This window comes from Lutra lutra, chromosome 4 (genome assembly GCF_902655055.1).
Source record: "Lutra lutra chromosome 4, mLutLut1.2, whole genome shotgun sequence".
Classification (NCBI taxonomy): domain Eukaryota; kingdom Metazoa; phylum Chordata; class Mammalia; order Carnivora; family Mustelidae; genus Lutra; species Lutra lutra.
In genome coordinates this window covers 29,341,434-29,367,173 of record NC_062281.1, presented here as the reverse complement: position 1 = coordinate 29,367,173, position 25,740 = coordinate 29,341,434, and the positions used below count along the sequence as shown (strand labels likewise).

At 41.0% G+C, this 25,740-nt stretch overlaps 1 protein-coding gene across 7 annotated transcripts in view; it reads right to left on the bottom strand.

Annotated features, from left to right (window-relative positions):
- The window catches only part of SYBU (syntabulin), a 112,610-nt gene that overhangs the window by 70,109 nt on the left and 16,761 nt on the right, over nt 1–25,740 (bottom strand). Inside the window, exons 1-3 of one of the 7 annotated variants that reach the window (XM_047726398.1) lie at nt 6,707–6,814; nt 2,962–3,042; nt 1,014–1,218 (exon numbers count right to left, since the gene is read on the bottom strand). In XM_047726398.1, the coding sequence (XP_047582354.1) occupies nt 1,014–1,218; nt 2,962–2,985 (229 nt within the window). In that variant the 5' untranslated portion in view covers nt 2,986–3,042; nt 6,707–6,814. Of the gene's footprint in view, nt 1–1,013; nt 1,219–2,961; nt 3,138–3,247; nt 3,267–3,418; nt 3,501–6,706; nt 6,815–25,740 lie in introns of those variants that run through there. The other 6 variants (XM_047726395.1, XM_047726397.1, XM_047726396.1 and 3 more) reach the window with 6 other exon arrangements.

Below are 25,740 nucleotides of genomic sequence, written 5' to 3'. Positions count from 1 at the left end.
TCACAGCATCTTGATCCACATGTCCCTTTGCATACATGTGTGAGCCTTCTAATTAAAAGTTCCCTAAATAAACCCTAAAAATTATCCACTGTGAAACATTCTTCATTACTCAGAAGACAGTCATTCTTTTAAATTTTACCCAGTTTTCTAATACTTCTCAAAGAATACAAGTCATTCCAAGTCATGTGCTTTAATGGGTTGTAATGGGCTCTGTCATTGATAATGGTGGCACCTTCAGAAGCTATGAAGAGATTTGTGCCTTTACCAGATGTGCTCATAACTTTAAGGAGACTTCCTTAACCATGCACCCAAACTGACATCGCCAGTTTATCGTTTTAAGAACCATCATGGATTAAGCACCTCGATAAGCCAGGTACTAGGAGTTCCTTTCGGTCTCATTCAACATTACAGCAACTGTACAAGGTTGGTGTTACCATCCCATTTTATGGATGTAACAACTGAGGCTGAAGGAGGTTAAGCCACTTGCCCAAGGTCGTTCAGCTTGTAAATGGTGAAAAGGTCAGGGATTCCATCAGGTCTGGCAGATTACAAAGCCTGTGCTCTTTTCCTCTAAACTACAAGGTCAGGCTGGCCCTGGGATATAAACCTCCTTGATCTTGACCTCATTCATTAGGAGTTGTTTTGTCTTTGGGGATTCTATAATCAGAAGTACACAGCTTTAAAAAGGTTGCTATTATAAAAATGCAAGCTAATTCATTTCCCAGATTTATTAAGGAATCGTTTTCTAGTCATTGAAACCAAAGTCAGATTTCATGTGGTAAATTATAAACTAGAATAACATAGAAAAACAGGTGCAAATGTCCATCAGGGTCGAACCATATGAAACTGCCGTATGTGAAGGTCAAAAGTGCCAAAAAGGTGCAATCTAGCACAATTCATCCTAATAACAGAAGTGTAGACCCGGGCTCTAAGGGGGCACACCCCGGTCCATTCACAATGCACCAGCAGAGCTCACACTCCATGACAGGGGAGGGCTTCCTTGGGTACTATACCTGAGCAGAAGCTGTTGCTGCTTATGGTCCTCGCCGAGCGCCCAGAGCTGCTGGCATTGAACTCTCTGCTCTCTTCCTCAGAGAAGGGAGACTCAGAGGCTGGGGACACTTTGTGCTGCTGCTGGGGCAGATGGGCCCGCAGAATCAAACGGGGAATTCGGCTTCGGGAAATCTCCTTCTCATGATGCTGCACTCTCTGCTCCTTCTCAAAATTGGACATTAAAAACAAAACAAAAGGAAACTTGTTTCCCCCTCTTAACCTCTGTTTGTCCCTTCTGGACTCAGTGTCTAAGAAATCACATTTCTGAATATTGAATCTTCACAGAGCAGTCCTTATCTCGGTTGCTTAAATGAACACTGAAACTCTGCCACTGACCTAATCCTTCCAATCTACTGAAGAGCACATACTTGAGTGTGGACACACACACACACACACACACACACACACACGAACACTTTCCATTAGCAGGAAAGCCATTCCATTCACCTATGCTATGCCTAACTCACCTTCCCACTCTGGCTTTTTCTATCACATTCAAGCTTCTGCTTCTCTCAAAGGCTCTTTATTACTCAAAGCACACTCTGGCTTATTCCTTGATTTCCTCTAGACTTCCATTTTGCTCTTCCTGAATTAGCTGTGGCAATCTGATTTCTGCTTTCCTGTCTGCTCACTAAGTAGACCCCTATACCTGGAACAATTCTTTCCTGATAGATCATGCGGACTTATGTTTCAAATCCCTCCTCTTCCGGCCAGGATCTTAATTATTCATTAATATCCTGGTACACAAGGCTTGTTGCCAACAGAAAAGCAAACAAAAATCCAATACCCAGTAAGATGGCTCCACCTTTTACACCATGTTTGGCTTTTGTTTTCCTTACAAGACACCCAGGAGAAGAGAGTTTTCTCTCTCTCCTTAAAAAAACACAGCATTAAACACAGAGGGCGATACCTTGGTTTTAAAAATGCATAGAAAGTAATATTTTGGCAAGGTTTTCCAATTTTCAAAGAGTTTTCCCAACCATTATCCCATTTGACCTTTACAACCCAGGCCATAGAGAGGATCCCAACTTAAATCCCTATTTACAGATGAGGAAACTGAGGCTAAAGCCTTAGGCAACAAGGCATATCGTCTAGAAGCAGAAGGAATCTTAAATTGTGTTTTCAGGGTCACCACCACCCTGCCTTATTAAAATGGATTCCTAGGAGGAGCTCTTTGCAAAAAACTCACCGCTCCCTCCAACCTCTGCAGCTGAAAAAGGCCTTTCCATTGGGTAACAAATACTATTTGGAAACATGACCTCCTGCCCATTTCCACAACGCTTACCAGGAAGGGTCGCTGCCAAAGTAAACACCTCTGGGAGGTCTGCAGAGTGCAGGAGTTGAAGGGAAAACCTCCGCCGCGGGGAACTCCTGAGGTCGCTCGGGCGTCCACCCCATCCGGGGCGAAAACCGCACCCAGCCTCGGGATTTGTTCTGCACACCAGTCCCCCAGCAGGTATCCCACGTCAGCCACTCTCCTCACACTGCAGACCCTGAACCAATGCTGGGTCGCTGACATGCAAGGGACCTTATTTCTCAGTCACCAGAACACCCGATCCTTTTTATTCACATCACACTCCGGACATCCTTTGAGAGCCAGATCCCAAATCCCCAATTTCAGGAGGCGGGATTAACCTTCCAAAGTCAATCCTTTAATCCTCATGTCAACCCCTCAAATCTTTTCCTCTAGTACCATCTTCCCATCTCCTGGGTCTCATCGCCCGAGCAAACGCTCCTCTGCCCTCCCAACGTCCCCTCTACCTCCTTGTCCCCATCCCCCGCGACTCTGAACGCCACCCCTCCAGCCCTCACCTGGCTCGCCCGCTGCCCCGCGGTGCCCACTTCCCCTCTCTCTCTCCGGTGCTCGCGGACGCTGCCACCCGCTCCCGCACGACGTGCCCTCCTCACCTTGGTCTCTCGAAGGGGTCCCATCGCTCTGCTGCCCACCGGGTCCCCGCGCCGCCGCTGCCGCCGTCCAGGAGGAGGCACCTGCGGGCACGGGAGCGAGGACACTGCGCTGAGCCGGCGCGGGCTGCGGGCGGCGGCTGCTGCGGGGCCGACACGCCGCCGCCACCGCCACCGCCACCGCCGCGGCTCTCTCGGCTCCGAGGGCGCGCCCCGGCGCCCCGCCCCGGCCGGACACGTGGTGCCGCGGCCGCCCCCGGCGCCGCCGCCTCCCCGCCGCCTCCCTCACCTGCCGGACCCCCGGGTGACTCGTGGGGCACCCCGACCGCCCGATCTCGCCGCGGGCGCTTCCCTCTAGCGCCGCGCGCCCCTCCCTCTCTGCGGAGCCCGACCCCAAGGGGGCTGGCCGGGGCCGCGAGCATCTCCAGCCGGGAAGTGCCCGACCCCCTCTCTTTGGCACCTGGGGTCCGGTTTGAAGCGGGTACACGTCTGATAGCAGAGCGGAGAAAAACTGCGACATCACCGAGGGCCAAAATGGAGAAAGTTTTTCCCTCGCGGCCCCTCCCTGCCATCTCGGTTTTGAGTCAACATACGGCTCCCCACAATTACCTCGCCCGAGAGAGATGGGGCGGGTCCCCCTGCTCCCGGACCCCAGCCAAGCCAGTGCTGCAGGACTGACACAGCATCTCGTTCTGGGATCTTAGAGGCCGATTCTCCTCGGGGGATTTGCATCAGAAGGGCCAGGGAAAGAACCGTGAGGCCGCTTCCCAAGGGCTTGGGGGAGCCAGACTCTTTTAAGCTTCAGAGCAGCCTTTTCTCCATCTCTGCCCTGCAGCGGCTGGGAATGGGCCCCGGGCATACTGCTAGGGGAAGGACACTACGTTTGAACTCAGAAACCCGGGTGCGAGGCAGCACTGGACTCCTTCCCAGCTGAGTGCGTTTATGGTAAAGTTCTTGACCTCTCTGAACTTCAAAGTTTATGCTCCTTAAATTGAGGGTTGATAATAATATCTACCTCAAGGGTAGCTGTGAGGATTAGATGGGGCAAGCAAACAGCTGTACCCAGTTTATTGAACAGAACTTTACAAGGGGTCGTTAAGTCACGTCCAGGTCACCCTTCAGTATTTGCTGAGGCCTCCTATCTGACAGGCAGAAAAAGCATGTGTGAGGCAGACAGATTTGTTCAACTGAGGAGTTAAAATAGAGAGCATCAGCTGGGTCATGGGCCTTACTTAGGACACCTGCTATAGTTAATCTTCTCTAGTGATGGAACTCAACATATATGATAACTTAGATGCCCTTCATTCAGAATTGGAGGAAATTCTAAGCAGCAATGTGGATGGGAAACGGTCAGATCTTACTCCCAGTGTTGTACACGAGAGGACTGTAATCCTTGAAAATTGTATTTGAGCCACCACCATCCCCATTTGTCTGCCCTCCAAACAGCATTTTTCTGAGTCTTCCAATTTCAAATCCAGGAATAAGCAACATGAGTGGAGAGAGAGCCTGAAAATAGTGAAATCAATATGCCCTTTTCCTATATCCCTAAGGACATTTTATCCCATACATCTTCATGTCTTTTCAATCTACTTAGACTTCTTAAGCAGTGAGCTTGGTAATCTTAGAATTCTTTATTTGGAGGGAGGAGTGATTAATTCATACTTTCTATACCTGCACTGTCTTAGATAAGGACTTCAGGAAAGTGATGATCCAGGATGATTCCTACAATCTACTATTTCCAAAATTATGAGCCCAAGGACATATACTACAGCACAGGAATAGACTGTTAAGGGCAAACGGTGTTTCTGAATTCTCTACTGAGTCTGGGGGCCTAAGAATAGAAACACCGTGCACTGAGCTGTCCCAATCAGAACCTTATTCTTGACTTTTTCATCTGTCTCATGTGGCCCCCACGTAGCAAAAACCACAAGTCATCCCCATGCTACTCTAATAATAATATCTTGAATCTGAATACTTCTGTCCACTGTTTAACTCTACGATCTTCATTTAAAATCGAAACCACAAACATCCCAGATTATTGCAATAGTGGTCTAACTGGAGTTGTCTTGCTTCCAACCTTGCCTCTTCTTCCTTTCTTGCCAGTTTTTAAATTTTTCCACAAGGCCTTTCAGAACAGCCAAATAAAGCCGTGATTCTTCATTAAAGCTCATTAATGACTTCTCGGTTGTCCTCCGAGATAGTACTCAAAATCCTGAATGTAGCACAGAGGCATTTCACTATCTAGTCTTGTCTACTTCTCTGATCTCATTTGTTGCCACTCCTTGTCCACCCATCCCCTACCCCCATCCCTTGGCTACTCTGCCTCCCCACACATATGGATAACTAACTCAAACAGTAGAACTTTCAGTTCTCTGGAGGTATCATGTTTTCTTTTTCCTTTAGACTGTTCACATGCTAATCCCTTTGTCTAGAGCATTTCTTCCACCTCACTCTCCTTAATCTTCTACTAGACTCCTAAAGATACATAAATTTCACTTTAGAGACAGCTTCTTCCAGGAAATCTCCCCGGATCCCCCAAGGTTGTCCTTGCATATTTCCAGAATACCTGTTTTTAATGTACCCCAGGAGAATTGATATGATCTTCTATCAGAATTCCCTATTTATCTGTCTCTACCAGGAGTCATAGGCAGTGCCTAGTACGGGTCCTGTCATACAGTAGGCACTCAGTACACAATAGTCAAATGAACAAATGCATGAATGACTGAATTCTCGAAGCCCATAGGGTCTCATCAGTACAGCATAAAGAAAAGAGACCCAACTTCTGTTTTGCAAATGACTCCTAAAGCTGCTTCCAATATGTCTTTGTATTTGATGATGGGGTGTGTGCCTAAAAAATCCAACATGTGTTCAGTGAAAGCTTTTACTGCAGAAGTGCAGGCAGTGAGAGGCTGTGTGGTGGCCCTGCTGTCACCATAGCAACGCTGCTGAGGGAAAGGCTGATGATTTAGTGTTCTAACGTCTCTTAGCTCTGTACTTTTGGAACCTAAGCCTGTTTTTCTGCTGTTCTATAAGGCAAGTTGTACAAATGATAATATCTATGCCGCCTTTAGTTTCATTCAAGTGTTTCTCATGTCATTAAGAATAATGTCTTATAACATTTGTGTTACACCATCAAAGAGATATAATCTAATATAGTGTATTATATTCATCTTTCATCTGCTTTAAAATACTCTAATGCATCATTTCTGTTTCTAGTTACTTATTTTGTTGTTTTGTAATTTTGCAGTTTTTCCTTTAGAAATGAATGTAATGCTGGTTTTTAGAGAATACTGACTGCTTTAGAAGGCTAGAGACCTTCAAGATTATAAATAGTATCCTTGCCCAGGTCTCGGAAAGAATAGGAGATAGAATGTTATAGATTGGGGGGAAAAGAGTGTGTATGGGTAATTATGCCCCCAAATATGAGATATATTATTTAATTCTTTATGTAAAATTTATAATTAAATGAATAATGTCTTTCATTTACACAAAACTTTATATTTTCAGAGCTCTTTCACATATATAATCTCATTTGAGCCTCTCAAAATCCTGTGAGGGGCATGTGGCCAATACCTGAAATCAGATATGATAAAGAATAGGTTTTTATCCATAGGAACCCCCCCCCCCACCAAATGCAAACTTAACAGAAAAGATAATACATACAAATGCACTGCAAGGAGAAAACGTCTGCACCATACAACCGAGACCCATCACAGCCCCCCCACATCCGCTCTCTCTCACAGCTCACCTGCGTATGCAGAGGGCTTCTCTCGATTCAGTCAAGGCTGACAAAGCACCATCTCCTAATCCTATCAGCTGTGGGAGCTAGCGCTGCCTTCTGTCTCAGTGACCCGATGTTGGGTGATCTGCACAGCAACAAGAAGCAGCTGACGTGCTTCACAACACGTCATGAGGAGAAGAAACTGCATTCTGGGGCATCCTGGGATTTTTTTGTGTGGGGTGGAGACCCATATTTTTCTTACCGGGGAGAGCTTCCCATTTTCCCTTAGAAGTGTGTGTGAGTGATCAATCCTCCTCTTACTGTATGTGTGTTATTGTTACTATATGGTTAAGGGATTTGAATGCTGTAAAACTGATAAGTAGAATTCTTCAAGATCACTCCCTGAGGAGGGGGCCCAGAGAGTAGGGGACAGAGAGGGCAGTGGGTAACCTGCCAGAACTACCAGTGGGTTCAGAGTGTGTCAGTTATCTCTGCTCTGCAAATGAGTCTTCAGTGAGAGGCATCCTTCAGATGAAGAACAGGAATTAAGGGAAAGTCCAGGTAAACAGGGAGACGCTGAGGGTTGGGGATTTTAAAGGATGATGCGGATATAGTCTTCCACCTACCCAATGGGGTAGCAAACATGAGGTAATCCTCCCCAAATGCCATCTGCTCTTTGTGGCCTTTTGCCCATTTTTGAGAATAGAGGAAGATACTAGCAAAGACATAGGGATGGTGATTGTATTGAACAAACTGGGAATACATGTTTGAACAAGTACATATATACTTGTTGTGACAGTAGATTAGAATGACTGAAACTAAGATGCACTGGAAAGTATGAGAGTAAAGGTTGTCATCTGGATGGGAGAAACTGAGTCTTGACATTTAACTAATAAAAACTTCAAATGACTAGACAAGACAGCAAATGTGTGGGTCTTACAGACTTGTAGAAAGGGCAAAGAAAGTTATCTGTAAGGTAGGCATAGGAAGGCCTAAATCCAGAGGCTGAATTCTGAGCTGAGAAAAGTTCACCCTCCATTCTTAGGAGACCAGGAGACCAGAAGCATGAGAAGCACAGGGTGGTTAAAAGCTGCCTGAGCCCAGTGGGAGAACTCCCTAAGGAGAAGATGAGGCTGAGACTCTTTTCATATGAAGCAGGGGCAGAGCAGGTAGCCCAGGTTAGAGGCTCTGAAGGGTTCATTCAGCATCCACACCAGTCTTGGTTTAGAAAAGAAATTTATAACCTGTGTTCCCAGAAACGAGATCTGTGGCTAGATTTGAGTTACACTAAGATAAAAGAATCTATTCTCCATTATATCATTTATTTCCATGATTTTGTGCTTGTTTTCTGCTCAACTTTCTACTAAATGTTCTTCTTCTTATTACTAGTCATTTATTTTTATAATTTTGCCTTTATTTCTACTAAAAGATAGGAGGAAGAAGGATTTTGAGATTGTCGACTCAAAGGGCGCCAGTAGTATTGCAAGATGGAGCAGAGCGCCCCTAGCGGCCAACTTCAATGACAGCAGCTGCAGAAGTCCAGGGGAAACCAAAGAAACACCAAGCCCCAGGGGAGTTTGGGAGTGGGGTGGGGGGAGGGGTTGCTTTATTTCCACCTCCTAGGTCATTGCTGTGAACCCTCTTCCCTCATCACCTGAAATCCTGTGACCTAATGAGTAAATTTAGCCCCTGCTAAATTTCTAATACACTGCAGAAAAATCTGTAGCAAAATATATCCAGAATTTGGGAACCTAGCTGATGTTTTTTCATCTGCCTGTGTCTTCTTTAGCTATTTCTAGAGCACTGTTCCATCAAAGAAGAAAACAAGTACTTTTCTAAAAAGATAGCTTTAATATTTTCTTTTTAATATTTTCTTTTACAAAAACCATGCCGACAAAATTTTGAAAAAAAAATATAACTCATAATCTCATTGTCCTAATATCAATTATCCATACTCCTTCTATTAGCATCTTTGGGTGTTTGTTTTCAGGCTTATCTACGGTGCATCAAAAACAGGACTTTTAAAATAAGAATAAAATTCTCACTTGGGGCCTCGTGATGCCATCACATCTGGCTGTTTCTGGATGGCTGTGGTTAGCTCCCATGCCCATTGTTTTCCCAGAAGTTACCTCTGTTTTCCTCTGATTGGGCAAGGGTATGAAGCTCTTGGTCCTCCTTACCACTGTTGACAAACAGCTGGGGCTGCATCCAGAAACTCAGAAGCTCAAGGGTAGCTTCCCAGGTTCCTGGCCCTATTGTTTACTGGACCAGCCAAATATTTCAGGAAGAGCTGCCAGTGGTATGCTAGAGAATAGCAAATTCAAGGGTTGAGAAATGACCTCAACTCAGAGGCTGATAGAAAAACATCTGTGTCCCTTTCAAATGGAAGCACAGCTAGTAACCTGCTATAAGGTGATGCTGATTCAAGGTGCCACAGGAAAGTGAAATGAGTTTCTGGAAGTCTGCAAAGACAACTGTACTACAAAAAAAAAAAAAAAAAAAAAAAAGTTTAATAAAGAACATGGATTCTCATATCCCATAGGGCTGGTGAGTCCTTTTTTGCTTCGTTGTGACTGGTAGTCTTAGACAAATAATTTAATCCCTCTAGGACTCAGCATATGATAAGTGCATGTTAATTAAAAGAAGAAGGAAAAAGAAAAAAAAATGGAAGGAAGGAAGGAAGGGAGGGAGGGAGGGAGGGAGGAGGGAAGGTTGGTTGGCTGGAAGGTTATGTTGTAACCAGTTAATGTCTTTGGGAAAATCAACTTCTCTGATTCTCATTTTCTCACCTATAAAATGGACTTAATAACAGTAATTACTTCATAATACTGTTGTAAGGATTAGATAAGAATATATGCGAAGCCTATCATTTATGTTAGGCACATGGCAGAGCTTAATAGATACTCTTTCTTCCTCAGGATCAACCACCATTTCTACTTCCTGTTTGCTTTTTTCATATTCTCCATATCTTGAAGATTTTTATTTTAGCTTTTATTAAAGAGAAACATTAAGTTTTTCCCCAGGTGACTTATGAGATAGAAAGAAACTGAATTTTTCATGGGAGAAGATATTGACAGGACTTTTGTTCCCAAAGTAAGATTAAAAAGGTAGAAGGCATGATAAATAGCGTGATTAGTATTTATTTCATTCCTATTCTGAGCAAGGCACTGGCTCAGGCACTGTTTCCAGAGTATTAAAAGATGAATGGTATTTCCTGTCCTCAAGTATCTCACAGTCCAATAGAGACATGGGCATGGCCTTTGGCTGTTACACTACTCATTGTGTTAACATCCTGACAAATGAATGTCCTGAGGGTTTGCCAGTGTCCAGGTTAGTCCGGGTCTGAGGCTTCCAGGGATGAGTTTTGAAATGAATTTCAAGGGATGAATAGGTCCTTTAAGAATTTTGGCTCCTTTAGAGTTCCTTTCTCTTTTTCTCTCCTGTCCTTTTCTGTCTTCTCATTTCCCCTTCCCTCCCTTTCCTTGACCTTCTCCCTCCCACCCCCCAACCCTTCTTTTTACTCTGAGAGATCTGCTGCCCTCCAAACTGGTCTATGGTGAATTGATACAGAGAGAAGAAGCTTTCGGTTTCCCCTTGAATCTTTACTGTTTGACTGTAACCTTCTGGAAGAAATGGGCTTGTCTCAGAGTTCTGATTACCTAGTACAGCATCAAGCACATACCTGGCCCTTCAATCAATATTTTAATTAGCAGTCGTATTTAAAATTTCAAGAACACCACGTTATACTGCCACCTATTGGTTCATTAGTGAATTTTTCTCCTGGCAGGTGAAGTCTGTCCTGTTTGCAACAGTCTGTCTTCATAAAAAACCTTAGCAGCGTCTTTATTCAATTTCAGAAAATTTTCAAAATTTAAGGCTACATGTAACTGAATACCAATGACTAGACTCACTATCTAGTGGGTATGGGATAATAAGTATGTGCTTTGTAGTGTGATAGATAATGGTTGGTTCAGAATGATTTTCTTTTCTTTTATCTCCTGAGCCACCAAAATAGACAATCAAAGTGAGCCATTTTGTAAATCACATTCAGAGAGTCCCTACTGTCTATATTTCCAGATATATTTCTTAAATTTTTAGACTCCATATTTTCTGAGCAGTTTAAAGTTTATAGAAAAATTAAGCAGAAGGTATAGAGTTTCTGTACACTCAGAGGAAAAAATATAGGTCTTCTAATTTTGGACACAATCCATTCCCTGTTTTTTTTTTTTTCTTAATCTTTGACACAATCCATTCCTAATTAAACTCCAGTTCTGAAGAAGGTGGAAGTAAGTGCCTATAAAATGATGGAGCTACACCCCTCACTTCTTCTCTGCCCTTCTCCATACCCTCTACCTGCATGGTTTGCCTTCAAGATCTTTTAACTTCATGGTGGACTCAAGGCCAAGACTTCTGGACCTTTTTCAGATACTCTGAACAGTACTACCTCACCCTGAAGCCGAGCTTCAGGTAAACCCCACATACCTGCGGATGGAAGACACAGCTAGCACTTGCTCTCCAGCTGCAGTGGGACCTCGGTGCTGCCTGGCAATCACTGTATGCCCCTTGGTCAGCAAGCACTCCTATTCTCCACAGCGTCTCCTTGAAACCCCCACACTTCAAATCTACCAGTCTACAACCTCCACCCTCATGCTATGCCATGCCCTTATCTCCTGATTGACTGATAAAATAAAAGCTATTAAGAAAACTAAGTCTCTCGGGACGCCCGGGTGGCTCAGTGGTTAAGCATCTCCCTTTGGCTTGGGTCATGATCCCAGGGTCCTGGGTTTGAGCCCCTCATCCAGCTTCCTGCTCAGTGGGAAGCCTGCTTCTCCCTCTCCCCTGCCCCTGCTTGTGTTCCCTCTCTCGCTCTCTCTGTTAAATAAATAAATAAAAATCTTTAAAAAACAAAACAAAACAACCCCATCTCTTGCCTTCAAATCTACAAATTCATCGGCTTTCACCCCATCCTCTCTATTTCTGGTCCTTTAGAATGGAAGTTATCCCTTTTCTTTCAAGGGTAATTCCTTTACTTGGGCTTTAGATCCCACCCTTTCCACCTCTTAAAGTTATCTCATCAGTTAGTCCTTCTAAGACTCCAGGTTTCTATTTCCTTATCTGTAAAATGGAATAATCACAGTACTTACCTCATAGGGTTATTGTGAACATCAGAAGAGTTAATATATGTGAAGAACTTGGAAGACTGTCTAGTGTATATTAAGCACTCAATAAGTGTTCTCTGTGATTATTAGCAATTTCTCCCTTTTTTGTGGTTAACTTTAACTTTTCTATCGGAGTTCACATCATCATTTAAACATGCTGAGTCCTTTCACAACTGCATAAGTGGCTCTCTTAAACTCTCACATCTCTCGAGTACTACCCAGTTGCTTCTCCCCATTCATCAAACTTCTGAAAAAGAATCTATGTTCACATGCTTCATACTCTCCCTGCCCCTTAACCCAAACCAATCCACTCATGTGTGTGTACCCACCATTCTATGTAGAGTTCAGTCCCAAAGTAAAAAATTACCTCCTATGGTTTAATCTAATGGTTAGTTTTCATCTCAATCTTGACCTCTCATCGACCTTTGAGATAAACACTTCCACACTTCTGAACATTGTTTTCCTTCCATACCTCAGTCCTCCTGTTTTTTCCTATTCCACTGTATCATTTCTGGCCATTCCTTAAATGGCTTGTGTTCCTCAGTTTCTAGCCTTGACCCTCTCATGTCTTCATCCTACCTTCCCTCCCTAAGTGATATCTTTCTTTCTAATTGCTTCAATTACTATGTATAGGCAGATCTTCCATAAATTTTAAAAATTCACATCATCTCTCTTCTATGACTATGCCCTAATCCATCCAGATATCTTGACTTTCATATCCCATAGGGTCCACAAATTCACTATATTCCAAACTGAGTCTATCATAGTTCCTCAATAAGCCAATCTTCCTTCTGTGTTCTCTAAGTTAATAAATGCGATCATTTTACAGATCTGGAAAGCTGGGCGACACTCAGAGAACATCTCTCTCCTTCACCTTTACAACTAATTGGAACCCAAGTCATATCCGTTCTGCCTCTTAATTATCTCTAAAACATTTTCATTTCTCCTTCCTGCCTGGATTTCTTTTTTTTTTTTTTTAAGATTTTATTTATTTATTTGACAGAGAGAGAGCACAAGCAGGTAGAACAGCAGGCAGGGGGAGAGGGAGAAGCAGGCTCTTCGTGGAGGAGAGAACCCGATGTGGGACTCGATCCCAGCAACCTGGGATCATGACCTGAGCTGAAGGCAGACGCCCAACTGCCTGAGCCACCCAGGCGCCCTATTTTTTTTTTTTTAAAGAGTTTATTTATTTAATTGACAAAGAGCACAAGTAGGCGGGGGGGGGGGGGGGGGGGTGGGGTGGGGAGCGGCGGTGCGGGAAGCAGGCTCCCTGCTAAGTAGAGAGCCCGATGCAGGGCTTGATCCCTGAGCTGAAGGCAGAGGCTTTAACCCACTGAACCACCCAGGTTCCCGCTGCCTGGATTTCTAATCTGGCCTACAGACTTGTTCCCCTCCAGTACATTTTTAAACAGTACGCAGAGTGATCTCTTTACAGTGCAAATCTGACCACCCTCCACCCAACCCTGCATTTCCCGGCTCCAGTACAAGCCCTTCAATGTTCACCATTGCCCTGACGATAACAGTCATACACTAACATATGGTTTACAAGGTCTTTCATGATCTAATTCTTGTATTCTATCTTTGACTTTCACAAATATTGTTTCTTCTACTTAGAACACTTCCTAATCTCCAACCTCCACCTCCCACCACCACCATCTGGCTCCTACTATCCTCCAGACAGACTCATTCGAAAATATGACTTGTAAGGGTCATGAATTTACTCCAGTCTCAAGGGTGAAATAATGATGAAGACAATGATTTCTGGCTTTGAAAATTCTTTCTGCTGTAACTGTAGGGGTATATAGTATTAGGGAAAGATAAAGTGATATTAAGGATAAGATGAACACAGAAACTGTGTTAGCTTTTGGGCTAATCACACGAACTGAAGAGCAATTCAAAAGAATTTTTTAGTGATCAAGTGAAATAATGACTTCCAAATTGGTGTATCTTGAAAAGCTTCTGCCTGAGAAAATACATACGTTTCATCCTATTTATTATAAAATATTAATCTTAGCTTCATTATTCTAATGGACTCACTTCTCTTGAGTGAGAATTCAAAGAATGCTCTTTGAAGTATTCCCATGACTCCTTGTTATAGTTTTCCTACTGTTTTCCCCTACCACTTACTTGACTTTTTGTATTAAAATAGAAAACAATTCTAGATGAGAATTTAATTTTTAAAAAGACACTGGCATTTACAGTTTTAAATACTCATATGGTTGCACTGCTGCATTTTTTGTTATAATAAACTCAGGAAAATGTTTAAATTTTTCAATTGTATATATGACTTCAGCAGATCTATTTTGAAACTTGGAATATTTATAATAAATAGTTATGGGGGCAAGACAATATTAGAACACTCCACACTGCCAACCCCTCTTTTCTTTTTAAGATTTTATTTATTTAATGCCAGAACCCTGAGATCATGACCTGAGCCGAAGGCAGGCTCTCAACGGACTAGCCACCCAGGTGCCCCACTACCAACCCTTTTTAAATACACTTAAGAGCAGCCAATTTCCTAATGCTTGAGATGCTAAATATAGAAGTGTGAGTTTGTTAAAACCAATATGCTTGCATTTATCATAGTAAACACTTATAATTTCTGCATATCAATTATTGTTCTTTTTCTGCCTATGTTAAGGCTGTAGTTCCTGCATTAAGTTCTAAATTCAGAAACTCCTCTATGAAAGGACTACGTAATGTTGAAAATGGGGAATAAATACAGACCTAAGAATTTTCTGGTTTTCATTTTTGGGTTTTAATTTTGCAGTAACAGCTATATGAAATGATATATTTTAAAAATATTACAATGAAGATGAAACAAATAATAATTAGGCAGTTTCTGTAATGCTTACCTAAGAACTGCCTTGCAGAATTATACTTTCATTGCCGCAAATCTTATCCTATGAATTCCAGACTATTTTTAAGTAACTGATTTTATTTATTCAACAAATATTAACTGAGACTTTCCTTGGTAGGTACAAAGAACTTAGGTAAATATTAGGGGACATTTAAGTAGTAAGCTTGGTAGTAGGAATAGGTGTGATCTTTTAATTTTACTCTGTGCCCTCAACAGTGTTTGGACATGTTCTAAGGCCATGGAAAATAAAGGCAGAATAATGAACTCCACCCAACATAAGCCACACTGCATCCTTTTGGGCAATTTCTAAATAATAACATAAAATATAATCATTTTAACACTTATAGGATAGGGACATGACCTACTTCATATTAACAACATCAAGGGACACCTGGGTGGCTCAGCTGGTTAAACCTCTGACTCTTGGTTTCAGCTCAGATCATGATCTCAGGGTCCTGAGATCGAGTCCTGAGTTGGGGTCTATGCTCAGCACAAAGTCCACTTGTCCCTCTCCCTCTGCTTCCCTCCACAGATTCTGCTCTCTTGAATACATAAATAAAAAATGTTTTAAAAAATATTAAAACTTTGATTTCTACCTTTAAACTATATTTGAAGATAAAGTGAAAATAAAAGTGCAAACATAAACATGACTAAAGAATGTTATTTATTAATACAGGACTTATGCGTATTTTTTTTCTCCGTAATGAAGAAGTGTGGTCGAGGGAAAATCAAGAAGGCAAGGCTTTCTTTCCCTTAGCTGAATCCCTTGAATTCCTTTTCTGCAGAGCACTGTTTCTATAAACATTAAAAACTAAACAGACACACAACAACTCCTTAATGATAAGAAATGTACTCACTTCTTCATTCTATTTTGCCAGAGTAGCTCTATTATTACACTTGACTACAAACCAGTCACTTCTCCATAATTTAGAGCTAGAACCAGAGATAATGGTGATTTACAGAGGGAGTTGGAGTAGAAAATCCTGCTTCTTCTTCTTTTTTTAATTAGGAGAATATGGTTCTTCAAAACTGAGGTTTTCTGAGGGTCTTTTCCTAAAAGGTAATTTGTTTGTTCTGGTGAGCTTTAGTAAGGAAAGGCTGATAGCAGATCTGTAGTGACATAGTCCTGACGCTGGGCCTTCTGCAGAAATGTGCATTTCTGCACATTCAAGCCCCTTCTCAAGCATTTTATTCCTATAACCTGACTTCATCCTTTCCTCTCCACTGTTGCCACTGAAACTGGAAATGACTGCAGAATACAAATCATATGATAAATATTTGGGAATTTGTCTTTGTAGTTTTTCACTGTCCCTGCCAAATTTCTGGCCTAAAGAGCTGTGGGAGGCTTTTCAACCTGAAACCTTTGAGCGATCCCATTCTCTAGCCAACTGGGAAGCAACTGCATGATTTAATTGTAGTAGCCCTTCAATGGGATTAATAAACACTTCGAGCTCTTTGTGTATTTAAGGCTTACTTGTTTCTGGGTCAGAGTTTTCTATCCAATAATTTTAAATACTGAGATGCAACTTCTTTATGGAGCCCCCCAAAATGTGATACACACAATTTTGAATTACATTAGTATAAATGAGGACTCTCTGTAAAGTTTTTAATCACAATGTTATCTCCCATTTAGTCTGGTCCTACTGAAAGATGCTACTTTGGGGTTTCTTACTGCATTCATTAGTAGCTCACTGAGTGCACCACGTAAGATCCCTTTCTTGATGGTCATGGGTAAGGCAGCACATCTCAAGAAGTGATGTGACAAAGAGCCAATCACACTGTCCCTCTGGAAGACAGCACTATTTAGAGAATAGGTCTACCATCTCAATAATAAGTAGAAAATGTAGGACAAATTTTAGACTAGTCAATATCTTCAGGTAACCCTGGATTCTCACTTGTAGGAATGGACTTGCGATCTTCTCAATGACCATGCTTTTAAACTGAGGCACTGGGGAGCCTAGGTGGCTCACTTGGTAAAACATCCAACTCTTGGTTTCAGCTCAGCTCATAACCTCATGGGTCATGAGATCGAGCCCCGCATCAGGCTCTGTACTCCGCCAAGAGTCTGCTTGAGATGCTCATCCTCTGCCCCTCTCCCTACTCATGCATGAGCTGTCTTTCTCTCTCAAAATAAATAAATAAATCTTTAAAAAAATAAACTGAGGCACGATCGCAGGAAATTAGGGCTTTGCCTGCTTGTTTATTTTGTTGTAACTAGTGCATCTCATCTGATTTCTTTAGTATTGTTAGTCTTCCACAAATTCCGCTGAAGTCTTTAATTCACAAAGACAAACAGGGGCTCTTTGATGGAAGCTATAAAGAGAAGTGTGGCAAAAATATGAACAAATCCGGTGTTTTCAGTGTGTTCACAGCTGCTAGCTCTCTAAGTGGTAAAGACAAGGCATTGAACCAGGAAAGCCACTTCCTGCTTGAGCAGATCAGAAACTTCTCTCTTCACTTACAAATTAGAGCTAATAGCATCCCTGTTACACTAATACATTTGCTTTTATATCTATCCCAAGTTCTGAGACTATGTTAAGAATTACCCCTCAAATCTTCTGTATTCATCTGCTTGGCCTCTTTTAAGTTCAATAATTTAACATTTGGCAAGGAGTCTTACCCATATATATAGATCATATACTTCCTCTCATAGTCATTAGTCTTTGTGTTTTCAGACCCATTAATAAGGACGGAAAAGTGCTGGGTTTGCTGAACAGTTATCATCAGATCGCGTCTGACGGCTTTTCCAATGAGGTGGGTGAGCCTTATGTTTACTTTCAGCAGGGCAGTCTTGCCCCAGGTCTGCTCCGCGATGGACTTGCAGTTGGGCAATGAGAGAAAATTAACCAAGGGAATTTCCAGTTCAGCTATTATGTAGGCAATAACAAACAATCTGACGATCTGCTGCCTCTTGTTTTTGCCCTAGCACCTGTAAGGTTTCTATTCACGACTGTCAAACTGAAGTTCTCCAGTGTAACAGGGTAGGGACTTTTCAAAGCTGATAGCTCTTTGTAGCTTTTCAGTGCCTACGTCCTTTCTTACACTGTCCCCTTTCAATGAGGAACCCAGAATGCTGTTGACAAAAGCAGCCCTGTATTTCACAGTAGCCCAATTTGAATTTTTTCTTTTGTACAGAGAAAACAATAGATTTTACCAACCATAGCTCCACTGCCAGGTTCACAGGGCTCTTGACTTCTGCCTGCCACATTTAAACTCCTCCCACACTAGGTGCCACTCGGTTGTTCTCTTTTACTGTTCTTCACTTAATTTTTCTTCTCCTCTCTTCCAAATCTTATAACCCTTTTGCAGTTCCCTATAAATAGGGGCAATCCAGTGACTGTCAGTAGGAGAAGGGAGAAATACATATTTACTATTATTAATTTGTTCTGGAAACAGAGGTGGGTGTTCTTATAAAACTGTTTCACAAGTCAGTTTAAAAAAAAAATTACACGGCTAAGATCCTAAGTACATCTGTCATGTGAAAATACAAATGCTATATGGAAAGGACAAAGAAGTTAATTTTGCTCCTATATCAACTCAAGTGTTTATGAATCAAGTAGCCAATTAGCCAAATAGCTCTGATGAAATGACTAAAATAGACCTAATTCTGAGCCATCTTGTAGCTATATCCATCTGGCTTCATTTATCTCAATAAGAAATAGGTAGATATCTTTCCACACTGATTTCGAATTTAAAGCAAAACCAAAACCGTATTTTTTGTTTGCAAATCAAAAAGTAAAAGCTCTTTTTCTTGTTAGGCTAGGAAAAAAGCTGGTCCACGGTTACTTATGAATTCGTTAACTTTTTCTTTCCATTGATAGTTATAATAAATGGCTTTTAACAGAATGATGGTGGAAGTTACAAGTTATCTGTTTCCTCATTTATATATATTGGAAAGATGAGTATATCAGACACTTTCTGGACTGTGTACTTAACTATGTCAAGATTGTGTCTTATTTCAAACAATCAAATTGGGGTCCCCAGTTATTGTCTGATATCTGATTATTCACACTTATCATTTTTCTATTTATTTTTTTAATTTTAGGGTTTTGTTTTTTTTTTAATTTGTCAGAGAGAGAGAGAGAGAGCACAGGCAGACAGAGTGGCAGGCAGAGGCAGAGGGAGAAGCAGGCTCCCTGCTGAGCAAGGAGCCCGATGTAGGACTCCATCCCAGGACGCTGGGATCATGACCTGAGCTGAAGGCAGCCGCTTAACCAACTGAGCCACCCAGGCATCCCCACGCTTATCATTTTTCAATGCTAAGTTTTTTTCTACAGCTCAAATGAGAATACATTTCCAAGTGTAATATGACCATCCTATCTGTGAGATTATCTGCCCAAGCATAGGAAAACCTTTAATTCAAGGCTAACGAAAACAATAAGATAATTATCTAAGATAAATAATTAAAAATAAGAAAAAATGAAATAAAAATAAGATAAAACACTAACCTAAATAAAAATAAAATAAGACATATTAATTTAGATTATTTCCTACTCACCTGATAAGGATTAGTAAATATTTTTGACATTCTCATTTGACTCTAACCTCCAAATTATTTCTCTCTGAGCAAAGGTTTATTGAGAAGTTCTGACTCTGTTATTACTTTTTTTAAAAAAGATATTTATTTATTTATTTATTTGACAGACAGAGATCATAAATAGGCAGAGAGAGAGGAGGAAGCAGGCTCCCTGCTGAGCAGAGAGCTAGATGCGGGGCTTGATCCAGGACCCTGGGATCATGACCTGAGCGGAACACAGAGGCTTAACCCACTGAACCACCCAGGCGCCCGTTACTTATCTTTTGATAAAATAAAAGGGAGGTACTCATTTCACAATGAGTGGAACTGAAAAAGACATGAATTTCTGGGTATTCTCAAAGGAAATTCTAGAAACGTACAGAGACTGTAGATCCTTCCACATACAAATCTATGGCAGCTTACTCTGAAAGTAATTATGAAATTCTCGACATCATATCTCAAAAACCATAAGATGAAATAGGAGAAGGCTGAAGCTAAAGTGATTAAAAGGAGAAAGGGGAAACTAAAATGTTCAAAAAAAAAAAAAAGTGAGGATGTTGCATGAAGAGACTAAAACTCCAAGGCCTCTAACTTGGGAAGGACAAACCCAGATGCTTTTTGGACAGGAGTGTGCAGTTACAGGGCTCTCATATCTGTCCACTCAGCAGCTGCTAGTAGAGGCCTATGGAGGAAGCATCTTCTGACCCTTGAGAAGTTAAGACACAATCAGTGGTCTCCAAGGTGCAGAGAAGTTCCATGGTCAGTGGAGGACAGCTGGAAAAATTATGGGTATGGAAATGTCAGTGTGGCAATTTGCAAATAAGAAATTATGATATTGGGACGCCTGGGTGGCTCAGTGGGTTAAACTCAGGTCATGATCTCAGGGTCCTGGGCCCTGCACTCTCTGCTCAGCAGAGAGCCTGCTTCCCCTCTCTGCCTAAATTGTGATCTCTCTCCGTGTATCAAATAAATAAATAAGATCTTAAAAAAAAAGAAAAAAAGAAATTACGATATTTAATATGTGGAATGAAACCAGTGCCCTAATTTAGTTCCTAAAGTCAGATGTTTGATTCCACCTATGTAAAAATGCAATGCGAATGAGAGATCTACTGTCTAGAGTTGTAACAGAGTGCAGTTAACCTGGGTCTGGATAATACAGATTAGTTTTAACTCAAAACAAATGGGTTTAAAAAGTAGTCTGCAGAAGAATGGCAAATTGAAGTTGCTCTTCAAAGTGCAAGGAGAAGCAGACAAGGAAAGAATAGAACTGTATCTTCTCCCAGTATGAACTCATCATTAGCTTCATTATCAAGTGAAAACAAAGGAGAATAAGTTACATACAAAAAGGCGTATGCTCAAAAATTGTGTCTTAGATATGTGACCAAAGAAGTTTGTAGAGCACTGGTCTAGGGTCATATAAAATGAAATAACCAATATGCATGCTTATCAAATTCATTACCTATGAGAAATAATATCGATGCAAAAATGCAGTCTTTGATATCTCTGATGTATTTTCTTCTCTAGAGAACTTTTGAAATCTCTGTGACATATACTGTCAAATTTAGATCTGAAAGCTGAGGGTTTTTATTTCCAAATCTTACCTGGACACATGTACTTGCAAATACTGTCCTAAGTCCAAACTTTATTTCAAATATAAGTCATTATTTCTTATTCTCTTCAAATTAGTTCCTCATCCCAAACTTATCTATGTCACTGTCTCTTCTTTAGAACATGAGACTGAGACTAGCATAGATGTGAAGAGTATGGGATTTGAATCTAGGCTGCCTGGATTAAAATTTCTGTTCAAGTTGTATTTCCTCTATGAATTTGTTCCCTCACTAATAAAACAGGGGAAATATTAGTACTTATATCAATAGATGTATCATGAAACTCAGGAAAATCCATGCAAAGGACACAAAACACTGGCACAGAGCAAATTCTCAAAAACATTAACTATTATTTTTTTTAATCTGTGCTCAAAACCTTGGGGTCCTTTTAACCATCTCACCCACATGTTTTAATTTTCTGTTTTGGTCAGTCACCGAGTCCTACCTGTTCTCTCAAAGCTACTTCTGGCCTAATTCCACAGCCCCTACCCTAGAGAGACATGCGCCCTTCCAACTTAGGCTAAAGCCAATGATCTCTGACGTGGTCTTCCTTCTGCTGTCTCTCCCTGTTCTAATCTGTTCCCAGACTGGGCTGTGTGAGTCTCATCCTACCAGAGGACCCCTCTTGTGGACTGTCTCCTCAAAACTCCTCATGGGCTCTCTGATGTCTACCAGAACATAATATAAAACACACTTCTGGCTTTAACAGCCTTCAAAGTTGCCTTCACTTCGTGGACCGAGTTCCTTGGTTTCAAGGCCTACTTTCAGTTTCCCTTTTCCGAACTGAAGTGTATGTCCCCTAGAACTTCACTCTCACTCTCCATTTGTTTCCTACTATCTGTTTCTCCTTTTTTCTCAACCCTCAATTCAAAGGAAGCAGGTAGTTTACTTTACTTTCTTTTTACCTTCCCAAAGCATCTGACCCCAAACACAGTAAACAGATTATAAATACACACTTGTTGATCAGTTGATTAAAATATTTTACAATATAGGGGTGCCTGGCTGGCTCAGTGGGTTAAAGCCTCTGCCTTCAGCTCGGGTCATGATCCCAGAGTCCTGGGATCAAGCCCCACATTGGGCTCTCTGCTCAGCGGGGAGCCTGCTTCCTCCTCCTCTCTCTCTCTGCCTATATGTGATCTCTGTCTGTCAAATAAATAAATAAAATCTTTTAAAATATTTTACAATATAGAAAAAGTCATGGAAAATATTTCTCATGTGTTATTAAGGGAAACTTGGATCTTCACATATGCTCTTGACTTTTAAGGTGGAAATCAAGAAAACAGCTCTCTTCTTTTTCAACACAACGTTTAATGCCAATGTCAGGGACTCTGCAAATATTAAGTGAATTGGACCAGGCACCAGAAATATAGAAAGACCTAAGACAATCTCTTCTCTGTCCCCTTCACATATATTTTTTGGGGGGAGTCATGTTTAGAAAAATATATGAATAAAAACAAGGGAATAAGGCAGAGAAAAGACTGACTGTGATAGGGACAATAAAGGACGAAATGGGTAAGACTGTCTCCGGGTCAAACCTAACATGACATTTCCTAGGTAGCATCTATCACGTTTAACCCTTATGACTGGCTTAAATATTGTCATTTTGATTTGCATGTACATGTAATAGTAATAAATCAATTACCCTTTTGAGTTTGGTCACTGAGTGCATATTTTGAAAAAATAAATTAGAGTTAATATATGACCAAATGAATATTTGATAGAAGTTTTTTTTTTCACTGCCATGTAATTAAAATAATTCTGGTGATACTTTATTATTCAACTTTGTCTTTCCTTCTTCCTAGCACACTTTTAAAGGTCTCTCTTTCACTCTCATTTTCTTGTCTTCTACTTGACCTCCAGTTTATATTTTCCAGTAATTTACCCCTTTTGCCCTCAAAGAAAGAGCCGAGGTACTTAGTGGCTCTGTTTAGTGCTGCTGATGGTTTTCCCTATTGAGTATGTTGCAGATTGTCCTATAATCCTCCCACTAATTAGAGTTTAATTTGAAAGTAAGAACTATAGCATTTGGCTTTACTGTAATGTCCACGTAATATTGCTCTCACCACAAACAGGACTAATACATCACAAACAGGAATACATTTCCATTTAATGTATTAAGCTAAATCAACAGGTAATGCAACATTTTGCATAATGTTGACAAAAATGATTTCTGACTTGGGAAAATCATATACAGTGTATGTTAGGAAACAATAAATAAAAATGTGAGAACTCAAGTAAAGGTATAGAGTTTATATAATGGCTCAAATCAAGAGAAAAAAAGTACAGAAGAGTATGTGCTGATCAACGGTATACACATTATTTCTCAAGGTGTGTTTCTAGTAACTCAGTTCTGTGAAATGCATGGAGGAAAAAAAACACTCCATTGTTAAAATGGACTGGGAAGGTCAGTCTGTTAAGCGTCTGATTCTTGGTCATGATCTCGGGTTGTAAAATCCCGCTGAGCATCACAGGGCTCCACGCTCAGAAGGGAGTCTGCTCAAGATCCTTTCCTCCCGTCCCTTCCTCTGCTCTCTCTCTCTCATAATAAATAAACCTTAAAAAAAAAGAAAAGAAAAGAAAAAAGGACTGAAAAATGCTATATATCAAGTGGCTCTTTAAAAGTTCTTAATCCAGGGGCGCCTGGGTGGCTCAGTGGGTTAAAGCCCCTGCCTTCAGCTCGGGTCATGATCTCAGGATCCTGGGATCAAGCCCCGCATTGGGCTCTCTGCTCCGCAGGGAGCCTGCTTCCTCCTCTCTCTCTCTGCCTGCCTCTCTGCCTACTTGTGATCTCTCTCTCTCTCTCTGTCAAATAAATAAAAAATCTAAAAAAAAAAAAAGTTCTTAATCCAGATTAAACTATAAGGGTCCCGAAGAAATCCTGCAGGAAATAGAATAATTTGACTTTTAATTCACTATTTCCCTAACCCATGTGACCATGGTAACTTTTCTCCTCAGAAAACGCTACTCTGGCAGTCCCAGTGTAAGGAGTAACACACTTGAGGAAAGGCCAGTACAGAGTAAGTGCTGAAGAAATTTAGGAATGAGACCACTCACAGTTGTAAAAAAACATTATTAAAATGTAATATTTTCAGTTAGATCTTGAAGACTGAAGTGAAGACTAAGGTAAATTGAGGAGGGGAGGCACCCAAACAATGGGCACATTGTGAGAGGAAAAACAGAGGAGAAAAGAGAAGGTATTCAAGGGTTGTTTGGAAGAACCTCCTTGGGGGAAGCAGGAGGTTGCTGCCTGGTAGAAATGAGGAAATGGGAGGTCAACACTATGTAAATGATGACACATAGAATGATTAGCAAACTAGGTATACATTTTCTCTCACATGACCATAATTTCTAAAATGCTTGCTTGATCAAAGATGAAAGTAACTACTTAATTAAAACCTGAAGGGTCTAGGCCAGTGGTGTCCAATAAAAATAATGAGCTATAAACATACTTTTAAATTTTTTACCAGCAACATTAAGGAAATTAAAAGAAATAGGTTAACTTAACAATATATTTTATTCAACCCAACATATCCAAAATACTGTCATATCAACATGCAATCAATATAAAAATTATTGGGATCTTTCTGGTTTTGGACACACATCCAACACTATAATATTGCATAGAACAGATCTACCTATTTGGATAAATTGGATTAAACAGTTAATTTGGATAGTTTTCTAATACCATTGAACATGACTGTCAAGTTTTAAACTCTTTAAATTAGTATGACACATTTGCTTTCTTGGTTTTTGAAATTTATGTTTTATTTTTTAGCTGGATTTGATATAGGCAATTTAGGTGTCATTATAGATTAAATTGAAAAGCTCAATGTTCTCTCCAAATCAGCTAATTAATGTAAATAAATTACCTTCTTGTTCTCTTTTGGCTCTCTGAACTATTAATAAGTCAAGAAAAGTTAGTGGATTTGTGACAGTTAAACCCTAAGTCTCCACCATACATGCCAGCTGGTTTGAAACCATATACATGTTCTATGAAACTGTTTTTCAGGTTTTTCGAATTTTAAATGATTCCTCCTGCTGGTACAATTTCTTCACACTTCATCACATTTCTAAATAAGTGATCATGTAACTGAAGATTTCATGTCCTGAAGGCATTATACCCATGCTTCCAAATGCTTCAACTTAAAATACAAAGCAGTGTTAATCACACTTCCCATTTTTGAAACCACTAAGGCCATTTGGGGGAAGAAAAACTAGAAACCTGCTCTTCTGTTTTTGTTTTCTACAAATTCTCTCTACTGAGAGCTTGTACATTTCTTGCGAAGTTTCCAAAAGCACATTTAATCCCCGTCAGACACTGAGTGAATATGGCACATTCTTTAAATGGAAGCGCTAGAAAATCTGCTACTTTAAAAAGGGAAGATGAGCTCCAAGGCAACTGCTGTGCTTCGGGGCCCAGAGCTCTTCTCTAAACGACCAATGCGGACACGGAATAGAAATGGAAAATAGCCCCAACAACACAGCATAGTCTTTGAAAGTTCATGGCTTTACTCCAGGGTTTCTGAGCATCAGCACTATGAACATATTGGGCTGGGTAGTTCTTTGTTGTGGGGGGCTGTCCTGTGCTCTGCGTCATGCGTCTCCAGCCGCCACTCACCAGATGCCAGCAGCACAACCCCCCACACCTGCCCTCACCCCGGTCCGGACAAATCGGAAATTTCTCCAGACACTGCCAAATGTCCCCTGGGAGATAAAACTCTCCTTGACGGAGAACCACTGCGCTCTTCAAAGTCTGAAAAATATAGACTTAAAATTATACTAGAGCTCTAGCATCAGTACAAACCCATTAATATATTATTATCTACATCTGCTTTTCCTGAGAACTTGCAACTTTGGAAAATACATTAGTTTCACATACTGTTCTCTCGTGTCCCACCTTCTCAATCTCAATGATCTTG